The 13,707-nt window shown below is 40.9% G+C and overlaps 1 protein-coding gene across 1 annotated transcript; it reads right to left on the bottom strand.

Annotated features, from left to right (window-relative positions):
* Positions 1 to 1,207: 1,207 nt before the first annotated feature.
* LOC135467375 (growth hormone secretagogue receptor type 1-like) lies at positions 1,208 to 3,255 on the bottom strand. The gene is made up of 2 exons (XM_064745148.1): positions 2,967 to 3,255; positions 1,208 to 1,962 (listed from the first exon to the last, which is right to left on the bottom strand). The coding sequence occupies exons 1-2, from the start codon at positions 3,253 to 3,255 to the stop codon at positions 1,208 to 1,210; spliced, it is 1,044 nt and encodes a 347-aa protein (XP_064601218.1).
* Between the last annotated feature and the right edge of the window lie 10,452 nt (positions 3,256 to 13,707).

Raw genomic sequence — 13,707 nt, forward strand, 5'->3', positions numbered from 1 at the left:
TTTCTAAAGCAGCCATTGTACCGGTTTCCTTGACAACAGCCACTAAATGTCGGAAAAGATCATAGCCACGCCTGTCGTCACGCAGAATAAATCAAGAAACTCTTAAGTGAGCCAAATTGTTTGCCAATATCAACATTCATTGATTTGGAAAATCTGCCGCAATGTACAGAACATCGTTTTTCTGGGTGACAATGAGTCCACTCTCTTGATAATGTATCCAATTCCAAGCCAGAACAATACGACTGTTATCACTAAGTTACGCAAGAAAAACAAGACGCTAAAAACAGCCGATGGGAACATTCTGCAAATTACTTGGTGAACAAGGTGTGTTTTATTTACGAATCAATGCTATCTGAAGCTATTCCAACACGAAACATTCAAGTCCCTGTGCGATATTTTGATTTCGAATTTTTGATCTTCCAAAGTTCTCGGCAGCACCGTACAAAAAGCCTTCCAAGTGATTCTACTTTTATCGCTACAACTTTCTATAAGCAACGCTTATTCATCTCATATACAGCATATGCAATTCTAATTCGTTAATCTACTTAGTTGATATGTCACACGTCTGATATTTCGTTGTCATCAACAAGACGATATATATACATACATATCTCTAGTAAACTTAGCACACAGATATCTTTTCAGTCAATAAGACAATAAATAGTTTACATCCGTGAGGAGACAGTTAACTGCTTTTAATAATCTGTCCAATAAATCCCCACGTGTCTCTCCCCAATATATGCTCAAAATATCAAATCAGTTTGATTCTCCCGATCTACCGGGTCCGGCAGAAGCAAAGAATGCTGCCATACTGGAGAAAATTTGTTCCGAATTCTTGCTCCCAACAATGGCGTTGTTGCGAGCAACAACTTCAACACAACTTATGTAACGTAGTAAAAAACTTCCTTACGTAGCTGGTCTTTTTCTGGAGAATTTCTCAAGCACTTAGAATCCTTGCCTATGCTATGAACATCCACGCAGAGCTACTATTGTAGCCAATGAGTGTCCCCCTTCAGATGCTCATCTTACGTGCCTCTCTCTCCGTGTTACACTGCTGCCCCCAGCAGTCTTTACAGCTACCTATGTCCTTAAGGTTATGGAGACTGGAGTATTTTGACCCTGTTAATCATGTCATGTAAGACCAAGCTCATGGACCCCAGCCAAGATAAGTAAACACAAAGTAACGTTTTGACGTCCATGGATGACGCTAGGCGCATGATGACGTTAGTCTAGTTGAGGCCAAGTCAAGATGGCCCATTCCTGGTTTCCGGTCACCCGGATAAATCCGGATTGCCTTTCTCAACGCGGCTCTGAATTCTGAGGACACAACGCTGTAGATGACGGGGTTTCCGGCACTGTTCATGAGTACTAATATCCGGAAAAACCAGCTGAGGCGTAGAATAGTTATGTTGTTACCACAGACGCCGGTAACTTTTTGCAGAAGGTCGCAAACTTTCCAGAGGTTCTGATAGATGAAGGTGGGGAGTAGGCACACCCATAACGACACGACGATTCCAGTCACCATAAACGCCACTTGTCTGTTTCTGCGTGCATGAGAGCCCGGATGTTCCGACCGGGAAGTTGTTTTCTTGGCAGTCCGCAATAAAGTGCGCACGATGAGAACATTAAATACTACCAGGCATATCATAGGCACCAGGATGAAAATACAAAACACCGCTGTGTCATATTTCAGTTGCCATGGATGCATGTCCCAGCCGCATAACGTTACATTGACGCCGTCGCTGACTCTCTCGTAATATGCGGACATCGTGGCGTAGGGAGCGGAGACGGCGATGGAGAGTCCCCAGATAGCACACAGCACCGCCATGGTGGTGCGCTTAGATAGCACTTGTCGGGCACGGAGCGGGTGACATACCGCCACGTAACGGTCCACGCTTAGTACCAGCACTGTTAATAGCGACGACACCAACGCACCTCGGTCAAAAAACCCAGCAAAGTGACCTGTAAATGTAAACCAAGTTTCATTTTAAAAGATACAGCGATAGTATCACCGTTAAAGAATATATCAAACGCTGTTAACCAACAATCAAATAAATAAATAAATAAATTGACGTTGACTTTTCAAGATTTTTACTCTTTATCTGCAATGGTTTTTAACATTTATATAGCAAAGTGTCCGTCTTATCTCTTAAAGCAGTCGCAACTCGCGCCTGACGTAACATTCATGACCACAAACTAGGGATGTGACTTAGCTTTCTCAGATTTTCTTTTCCAACCAAAATATCATGGTCAGGGACGTATGTTTGAAAACAAAATTTTAAAGCAATCCAAAAAGAATAGACAGAAACATGCGGAAAGAAAACTTGCAACGAACATATATAGGTCTAGGGACAGACAAGAAAGTTGAAAACAATATATTCACTGGAGTAAGTGTTAAGCTAAAGCGATACATAGCCAAGTGATCAAACTAGGGTATAAGGCTGTATTGATATCTGTATTGATCTAACTTCTCGCCAGATATTTATAGAGTAAATCAATGAAATGACATGATGGTCGACCATACAATTTTTGCATACTGAAAACTGTCTCTACTGTAATTTCACCTGCTGTGTGTACAAGTCATGATTTGACCACTTTTGTACCAACGATTTCGACAAGAAGCTAGTGTTGTGACTGATCAAACTCATCGTATATTAATACTTAAGGGAATACACATTTTATTGAATTTTCTTCATTCTTTTCTGAAGACTCGTGAAACGATATTATCTAAGTAGAAAAAGTTTACGAAGGTGACGTTAAAATGCTGAATACCGTCTAAAGCAGATATATGTTGCCAAAACATTGTTATGATCATTCCTGGACAGTACGGTATTCACATCCTACAGCGAGCAGACGACACAGATCGAGTGGAAACACATGACGAAACACATAGTGACTCACAACACTTCGTCAAGACCAGAAGCAGTTACTGACTAGATCAAAGAATAGGGATAGTTTATACTCACAGAACTCCTGACCGCCATACATTATCCTGAGCTGGAAAAGGTTGGTGAGCGGCCAGACGGGAATGATAAGCAGGACGAGAGTGTCCGAGATACAGAGACTGGTCAGGCAATAGTAGATAGGCCGCCTCATCTCACGTACTCTGGTCACGGCGAGCAGGATGCTCGCGTTACCGATCACTCCTACGAGGATGATCAGAAGACAGACCGACAGAAGGATGTACTTTTCGTGGACCGGAAGCGAATCCTGCCAACCGTTTCCGGTTGAACTCCCATTGGTCATATCCGCCATACTGCATTAGATTATAGGATCACCGCTAGGTGGAGCCATCATGGCGAGATACTGGCATACTCCAATGTGATCTCTTCCAATGTCTTTCGAATGTTCGGCATTCTCCTGTCAGCTGTCCTGAATGTCGATGTGAACATTCCTGAACATGTGCCTTATACCTGCAGATAAAAAAGACAAATACAGCTAAGAGGCTTGTCAGTGTGTGTATATAGCTTTGCCGGAATTATAAATGATCTTTACCCATGATAACACACTACCGAATGCAAACACCATTAGTTCAATGTATATAGACCCGCAATAAAACGCAAACAAAATGCCTTGTCTTTTTCACTTTTTTCTTAACTGACTATAGCCTGAAGGGTTGTTTTTTTCTCTCTGAATGTACACTGTTCAGCTGAGGTATAATCTTTTCCGTGCATTGATATATTGTTATTCAGGATAACAGCTGTTCTAAAACTACGGAGTGCTTGTAACTAGAACCGATTTTAGCGCGGATAACGGCCCTGGGTTACGTCGGGTGTATGACATCACCCAATAAATTACCATACCCACACATAATCTCACAATAAATACCGTATGGGCCGTGATGAAAGCACAATGAAATCAGCTTTCGTCAACGGATATCAGGGCGTTTCCATCACAGAATACTGTTCTACAGGTCATGGCTAAACACCCTATGCGGCTTACTTGGCCTTTCACTCCATAGCTTTTCATTATAACATATCAAAGTAATTTGGTTTTACACACGACCTCTTAGAATGAGGTGTCACATGAAAATAAGATGGCTTCAGTTTCAATTTCCTACACATATTAGCGTTTTTATCAGATGGATGTGATTAGCCACGTGAAAAAAAAACATTCCGTTAATAAGATAAAATCAAATATTTTTAGAAACAAACAACGGTTTGTTCCTTAATATGTAGCTGAAGCCTAAAGGAGAAATGATGTCCAAGGAAGCGAAACTACCCAATAATACACCAGTCCAATTTATTCAAGGAAAAGTCATATATGTGTACATTAATATTAATGTACAACTTCAAATCTCACTTCGTGGTTTGTGATGAGACACCCTGAACTCTGCTAGTAATCCTAATGAATGGTCAGATCAGTGTCGCCTTTAGGTTAATGGTGAAGCCCAAAATAACAACATGGGATATTTCTCAACAGCAGTTCTTCATAGAATTTGCGTTTCTTTCACTCTCTTTGAAATCGTAAGGAATTCGTCATCTTATTCTATTGCAGTCGGTCTTTTTGTTCATCATCGAGACTAATGTTCCGTGATGATGGCGTGAAATAAACCGAGCCAGACGTACAAGGGAGATGGATGGACGGTCAGAGACTCAGGGCCATCTTCTGCTCTTTGTTTGTTAGCAATAAAGAGTTGAGCTGTCTACCATCATTGGCGTTTTAATAGCTATGTGCTTATCGGCAAAGATGTGCACAGAATAACAATCAGTGTCACTGATGGCACAATGCCGACAAAGAAGCTCAGCTCAAAATAATTTTTATTAAAGATTTAATCTTCCAACAACACGCAAAGTGAATCTGACTTGAATTTAAATCACAGCTATACACGGTTGTGATGACAGATTGGATTGGGACTTCAAGGTTGACCTCGCTCGTCATTTTGACAAAAGTAATTAAGCTACATTGGCTACAACATATAGAGCAAAATAACAGCGACTCCAAAAATTGAGGTCATAATGCTATGATATTCTTAAACGATGCCAATAGATTGGCTACAACACTAACTTAATTATCGTTTGGCGTGAGCATCCGGCATCTAGGAACACAAGCTTTAACTATATTTTCCTTTTTATCAAATAAATACATGTATCTTTCAAAAGACTTAGATTCACGCATCCCGCCTTGTGTCTCACTCTGTCATGTTAAGAATGCTGCGTTGACTGGAACATAAATACCCGTAATAACTGTTACCAGCAGATCTATATACGCTTACATGCAATCGCTTTCAATATTTGATAACTATACAAACCAGGGCGTTTTGGGAATGTTTGAGTCTCAAATCTTGCTCTAAAAATGTGGAAGCAGATAGATCAACTGTTACTTTGTTCTGCAGCGAACGGCATCTGACCATTAATAAAACGACTGTTTGATGCGGGGCTCTAAGTCAGGAGACGGCAAGTCTCCCGTGTGTGCTGAGATTCGAAACACCCCAGTATTACCCGGGGCTTTCTGGTCGGGTAAAGAATCGGGATCGCGACAACCCGATTAATAAGTCATGTGTTTACAGTGCTGTGAGGCAGCGGGATTGTATAAAATACACATCTCCAAATCATCGGTTAGCAATGGAAATTTAGGAAGATTAACAATTTTCCAAGCTTTAACAACCGGGCCAAATGAATGAAAGGTAAATTACAGAAAAAGACGTGGAACAGGAAACATTGGCCGGCACAGATTTTATGGGCTTGGTTGCATTTAACCAGCCTGTACAGCGTTACCACAAAAAACAGAAGCACTGATGGAAAACACAAAACACGTACAATTTGCCGGAATAGCCAGTTTAATCATCTACAAACAATATACATAGACATGGCTGTCCAGTGTAGAATGAATATATTGTGGCATAATTTAGCTTAATAGCCGGGGAATTCGATTTTAATGTGTACCGCACAATGTTTGAATCCGAAATAAACATTTATGGACAATATAACCGGGCAATAATTGGCACCAGAATGTGTACACCGTTAGGATTGTGATTCAGAGATGCCACACACGCCTTTTTGCCACATAAAAGCCACAGAAAACAGCTATAGTGTGCATCGTTTGAAACAAATTTGACAAAAATATTACAGAGTCCTGGGAAAATATTAGGGTCTTGAGTGATGGCAAACAGGACGAACTTGACCCAACAATACGCACGCGCAGTCAAGAGCCTATGTATGTATACATGGTATGAACTGTGATTTGGATACGTCACTTACCAGTTCAGTTTCTTGACTTTTTCTCACGCAGACCACAGGTCCCCAATTGGGCCTACAAAGAGGATAACACGTCTTATGATAACATAACAAATATTACTGTAAATGCAAAACTTTTCAAATCACTGTATTATATAGATAAATAAAAGTTAAGATAGAGGCCCCAAAAGTGAAATAGTAATAGACATGCTATTAGAGCTAATCTCTGCATCTGATTTGGGAATTTCGTCTTGGCAAAGTATACGTCACAAAACACTTTAATTGTCGTAAACTGATCATAGTTTAACTGTACACTTGATATTCAAATAGCCAAAATCACGTGAAATCTTAATATCATGTTGACACCCACTATAGCGGTACAAGACAACACCGTGGTATATTAGGCAACGTCACTTATGTTAAAAACCAATATCACGCAAACAACCATTATCATATTGTTAAAAGTGCAGATCATGTTAAAAGCTAACATGAAGTATTTTTCCAATATTGCACCAAGTGGTCAGCTGTTGACATTGACCTGTCAATATTACAGAAGCTTATGTTTCAGAAACATATATGTTTTACCATTTTTACACTATCCTTTCATGTTAACATATACGAAGATTTAGCTGCTAAATATTATACCAAAGAGATATATTAATTACGAAATTTTGCGAAATTTTATAAAGGTTTATAGGATGTAAAGTGACCACATAACGTTTTCTCGAATCAACATGTACATCAAAGTGTTATTTATTGAAGTCATGATAAAAGGTTTAGGCTCACTAATCCTTACTCGTATAACAAAAATCTAATATGAAATAAGGCTTTGTAAAGTGATAAAAAGTGATCAGAATGCATGGATTGACAGGAGATCCCACACAGCGGATCTAGTTTCGCCTAATTCACCAAAAAGACTTACTGCAACAAATGCAAGTCATTATAATTTTATTTATTTATTTGATTGGTGTTTTACGCTGTACTCAAGAATAGTTCACTTATACGATGGCGGCCAGCATTATGGTGGACGGAAAACGAGCAGAGCCCGGGGGAAACCAACGACCACAAGCAGGTTGCTGACAGACCTTCTCACTTCCGGCGGGAGAGGAAGCCAGCATGACCTGGACTTGAGCTCACAGCGACCGCGTTGGTGAGAGCGTCCTTAAGCTGTACCAGCGCGCTAACCATCAGAGCCACGGAGGCCCCCATAACTGTAACACTTCGAGTATAAGGTGAAAGTTTCTTAAAAACGTTGAATACCTTATTGAGCTTCAATTTATGCTCAAATCTAGGGATAAGCTGTTTGGGGAGGAAGACTAAGGTCGCGTTTTTAATATATACATTTAGACTGATAAAGAATGTGAGCAGTCTGACAAATAAAACATTGTTTCGTAATTAGTGCACTTTATGACATAGGATAGTGACCAGTGAGAATCTAACAGGCTAAATATTGAAAGTCTTTCACATCACTGTTCTATAAGCGATCCCAACGCGCCAGTGTCTTGATAATAAACATCAGAAAAAACTCGTACATTTGGGAACTCGCTCAATTATCCTGTCAGCCTAATTCATAATAAACTAGAGATCCGTCAAGGCTAGCATCACACAGCGTACAAATAACCCTACACTTGTGTAATGGCCATGTATTATACGTTTATATTCATCACACACTTGCTGGCAACATTTGTGTTCTCGTAAACGAAAATAACGTTAGAGACTTGTTACGTAACCCCTACAAACACTGTCTAGATTCCTTCGTGGTCTGAGTATTATGTAACGGGTGGTGCTCTACAGGTGATCTATCAGTAAGTCGCCAGAATGATGAGCAATATCCCTCTGGTTTGTCACCGGTAGTGTGTAGCCGGTTGTTAACTATATCTACAGAAGACGGACGCTATCATTAATTCATGTTTTTGTGCGGGTGGTTTATGAAGATACAACACTGTTAACCAGAAATCCAGCAGTCGACATATACACAGAATCTGCTCCATATTGACGCCTTGACACACGCTGAATGTTGTGCAACGTCATAATCAAAGCTATTTCACTGATACGACGGCAGATAGGCCAATGCAGTTCAAGGCATGTACAAGACGTTAGCAAGTGTGACGTAATTGCGCAAATGACGGTGGTGTCACTCATTACTGTGTTCGTGGGTCCAGAATCTCTGGCGCTCCACCCATAGGGTAATATAATCCCATAACAAACATTATGAGTAGCAATTATGTGTAACATTATTTATGGGTAGCACTTGTTTCCGATAGAGTAATAAATATTACACTGTATCTGTTGATACATTGCTCATCGTGCACCATGTGTTACACTGGGTAGACTTGACCCAACCACATTTATGAACATTGCATCCAGGTACAGATAATGTAAACACATCTAAATACACATAGACACACATCCTATTGTACAATGTTAATAAAATGTTTTCTCAGTTTACAAAAATCAAACAGCCTCGATTAGACCATATGTACTAACAAAACCGGGGATATAAGCTTGCAAATATCTGTAGTCAGATATTCCCTATTATTCCTGTGTAAATATATATTGGTTGGAGGTTGCACAGCTCTACTGATGCAAATCCCCGGCCGAGTCAATAGCTGCTGCATTCGAACCCAAGACCTAACTGTCAAGAGTTGCTGATATACATTGACGACCAACACCTTAGATCACCGTGACAGCCGGTCTGCATCTAATGCAACTCATGTTACTCCTGACCTTATGTCTCCTCGTCGTATATGACTCGTCCTGCTACAAGGAGGCACATTACACGCACATGCACCCTAAAGATTCCTTCGTCGTCATATGACTGAAAAATTGTTGAGTACGACGTTAAACCCCAAGCACTCACTCACTCACTCATCGTGAATAAAATCGCCATGTTGAAATTGTTAAAAGCTGCAATCAAAGCTCAACTGAGATACATAAACGACAACTTTCGACGGCGGCCAGCATTATGGTGGGAGGAAACCGGGCACAGCCCGCGGGGGGGGGGGTACCCACGACCATCCGCAGTTTGCTGCAGACCCTCCCAAGAACGGCCGGAGTACGACTTTTGATCGAAATCTCCACACAACACACAGCATGTAATGAATGTTACACGCTCGTGTTTATCCACAACACATGAAGTGCCCTTCATTTTATTGTTATCCAGGTGAGGACGTAAAAGTTGAAACTAAACAGTGCATCAAAAGTAAACTCCCCCAAAACGTTGTTTGATATCACCCTTGATATGTACCAGATCACAATGAAATTTTGCACACACAATTCCAGTAATCCGGCGGAAGTGGTATATCAAGGAATAACGTGCAGGTGCAGTTGTGCGCTAATGGGCATGCGCAAACTGAAAATCGGTCGATTTTGAAAATTTCACAAAAGGAGTCAACCAGATTTTTCATCGCCAAATGTTGATTTCATCAGAGAATTCGTGTTACCAGTCCTGAAATATTCGTGAGAGTGGGCATAAGGACAGAGCACACACTACAAGAAATTCATGCGGCTAAACATGATCTGCATCAGGTCCGAGATGGTCAATTAAAGGTTCTCGGACCTGATTCGCCCACCTTACTGTCCACAAGTCTTGGGCAATCAATGTTTTGAGACTGTGGTATACCATGCCTCGATTATGCTATACTGAAAGGGCGATTGCAATTGGCCTTCTGGAGGCTTACATCCCTGTAAAACAGGTTGCACGTCGAATGGGAGTGACACCAAACACCTTTCCGAAATTGCGAGTGAAGTATCTCGCATCAAGAGATGTCAAGGACCTGCCGAGAAGTTGAAGGCCCAGGGCAACCACACAAAGACAAGATCGGCGAATTGTAAACGTCGCACTACGGAACAGAACGACATCAGGTATAAGGGTCTGAGTGTGCCTCACAAAAAACACACTGCCTTTTTCGACTCTAGCGCGGATTCAACTTGCTCGTCATGTCACTTAACATCCATTTTGAATTTTAGTCAAGGGGTCATGCGTCCTGCGTTATGGAAAATTTCACCAACATGGTTCCCTCAAAAGCAAAAACATAGCCATATCTTGATCTGTCCTTAGCTTAATGATGGGAATGATGAAGGGTTAAGAGTGCATGTCCTGTCGTACTAAGCCAATGGGAATTCCCTGACGTCATCACTTTGGAACACTGCAAATTGTTTATGTATAAACTTTTAAACAGTTCTGTTGCAAGCGTTGTGCATTACCAGTGTGGCGTAATTCCTCAACGAAAGACCTAGCCGCGAGATATTTATTGTAATTTTAGACATTAAGAAGTTTTTGAAGCAAAGTTAAGTCTTTGTATGCCTACTCTCAATTTAAATATTTGTACATTTCTTTTTTACCTACCAATATCAATCATCCTTTTAAACAAAATGTATTTCGCACGGAGGTTAATATTGAAACTGTATAAACCGATCAACTGCTAACAATACTCACGCATACCTTTGTGAACGAGGGCTTAGCACGCCAGTCAAGCGCAATGACCTAGGAGCGTCCCGCCAATGCGCTCGCTGTCAGTTCAAGTTCGGCTCATGCTGGCTTCCTCTCCTGTCGTAAGTGAGAAATTCTGCCAGCAACGTCGCGGATGGTCGTGGGTTTGCCCTCGGGCTCTACCCGGTTGACTCTCACCATAATGGTACTACGTCTGAATCAGTCCCAACAGCCATAGCCAGTATAAACAACCATACTAGGCTAACATTTTATTTATTTCATTCATTTGATTGGTGTTTTTACTCAAGAATATTTCACTTATACGATGACCACCAGCATTATGGTGGAAGAATCAGGACAGATTCCGAGGAAAAAACACGACCATCCGCGACGTTGCTGGCAGAATTTCTCACTTACGACAGGAGAGGAAGCCATGCAGCATGACCTGAACTTGAACTCACAGCGACCACTGTGAGACGTTTCTCAGTCCTTGTGCTGAACTAAAACGCTAACCATCCAACCGACACGGAGGCTGAAATCCGCAGGATATATTCCACCCGACAATAATTTATATAATTATTTCACACATATTCCTCCGGGAATTTGTGTTTTTAGGTTATTTTTGAAATGGATCTTGGAATTATCGATTTGGAACACCTCTTAATTTAGTGTCTACGAGTTGGATAGAATGTCGGGCATGACGCTCAGATTTACAACACGGTAAACAGTTCAATATTCCAAAATGGAAGTGAATAAGGAAACAACTGTTAACGGCCATGACAGTTCCATCACGTCAAATTAGTGCACACCTTCCCTGGCATAGACTTACAGATGTCATGTATGCATGGAGTGATTGCAATCAGCATCAGTGTGCTGAGATAACGGTGTGGGAGACTGCTATCAGTCCTCTCCACCAATGCACATCGCCTGTCATACCCAGCGGGTATAGGTCCCACCTAATACCATCAACAGCAAACTTATTAGTCTAAAACACATTAACGTGAATCACAACGTGTTACACTCAGCGGTGTGAGGCTGCTTGTCATAATAATGCCATATTGGCCAGTAATCCGTGGACAGAGTCCGAGCCGTGAGAATTATCCCTAAGGGGGTGTGCCTCAAGTAACGTACCATGTCGCAATATGCTGTAATGACTATTATACATATCTTCAACTGGTCCAACTGTCAGACTCAATTATTAATATGAATGGTCTGATGTTATGGTGAATGTTATTGTTGATATATGCGGAGAGTTAGACACGCGACGAGCGCTAAAAGTACACAGCTCGTAGAGAGTTTTGGGGGGAAGGGTCGAATGATGAGGTCAGTCTGGTTGGTCAGGCCGCATCAGGGCCTCAGTAATCACGTTAACAACTACAGCTGCCAAATGTTGCCAGCCCCATTAAGGCCAGGTCTTAAACTACAGCACGTGATTGGCAAAACTTGTCATTTTCTAGCTAAATGAAAACACGGGAAAATCAGTAATTTCATGGCGGTTTGTTGGTCTTGACAGTGTTTACCCTGGAAATGAAAACAAATAAGGCGCTTCTTGGCTTACCAGTTCAGTATGAGGAAGTAGAATCTGCCAGACGATAAACGATAATTCTATCCAATAAGGTTTCGATTCCTCAAGATATCTTGAAACTGGATACAATGTTGTTTATCTATTATTTTTATTTTTGGAAAAGTTTTCAAGTAAACTAACGAACCGAATATAAATTTATTGGAACAAAGTCGACAGAGGCTGTGTGGTGGAGTGATAGGTATAGGGCCTACTTCACATATGCGTAAAACGCTACATCCCAGAGGGATATGCAAGAAATAATGAAAATGGTAAACAAAGTTGGTAAGATGTAAGAGGGAGTGTTTGCGTCAAAACAGACACTCCTATACCAGCCTTAATAATCAATACTCGCAAGGCCAACTCCCAAAACAACGTCTAACACAACCCAAGAAAGAACTATTAAAACACATGAACTATGAAACTATGACAGAATCACACAAAGAGAAGCAGTCAACATCTTTCAGTCATTTTGGAAAGGCGCAAGGCAAATTCTGCGCGAATGAGCGGAGTTTTCAAATCGTGTACCAAATTGCGTGATCGTCTATGAATTGTCGATAATAAAATGTGTATCTCGACTGCCCTTTGATTGCAAGTGTTCATGTATCCAGTGTGGCGATCTACTTAAGCACAATGTGATATACTGCCCCTAACCCCAGGTTAAGTGGAAGCGGTCAACACTTTTTCGTGTTGTAGGGAAGACAATTCTAACCATCATAACATCAAAGTCCAATTTCAAACTCGCACTCGGTGAAAAACTTCGACATCTCGGGCTATGAGGTACTTATTTCATTAATTTATTAAATGGCCATACAATGAAGAACTGTTTGCTTATCTGATGGTGATCATTTGATGGATGCGGGGAACCGGAGTGCCAGAGGTAATAAACCACTCTACTTTGGCAAGTTTCTGACGACCTTTCCAACTCCAGGTTGCGGAATAAGATAAATCTACGACAACTATAACACAGATTGCCTGAAAGATCCATATAAAAGTCCACATTTGCTGACAAGAGTGTTATACTCACTGTATAATTTAAGAATCTTAAAATGAAGGCGTTTGATCGGCGTTTTCAGTCAGGAGCTTGCGGGGGGAATTCTTAACATTTAACACTGGAATTTACAAATGCTATAAGTCAAGATAGGTATACGCCATAAAGAGGACCAAATGCTATGTATGTTACATTTCAAGTAAGGATCGTTTAAAAGTCGATGGCGGTGGTGTGAGAGGAGACTTTTGTAATCCTTGTGAAGATATACGACATTGTTGGTCTTTTCACACAAGTTTTCATACAGTAGTGTATGCTTAAATTCAAGCGTAAGTTATCTCCTCGTGAGACCAGACAGTGTGGGTACCAGATAACACAAGGTGTAGACAGTAGACTAAATGACTGTCATGACTAAATGACAATAGCTTCAAAACCCAGGTATGTTGTTGAATCTGCCAACGGTTGTGTTTTAGTTTAACGGTTTGAACATATCCTGTCGAAAACAGTTAACGGTAAATGAGATCAAAATTGACGAGGTTTAATTCGAGTC

This window comes from Liolophura sinensis, chromosome 6 (genome assembly GCF_032854445.1).
Source record: "Liolophura sinensis isolate JHLJ2023 chromosome 6, CUHK_Ljap_v2, whole genome shotgun sequence".
NCBI lineage: Eukaryota > Metazoa > Mollusca > Polyplacophora > Chitonida > Chitonidae > Liolophura > Liolophura sinensis.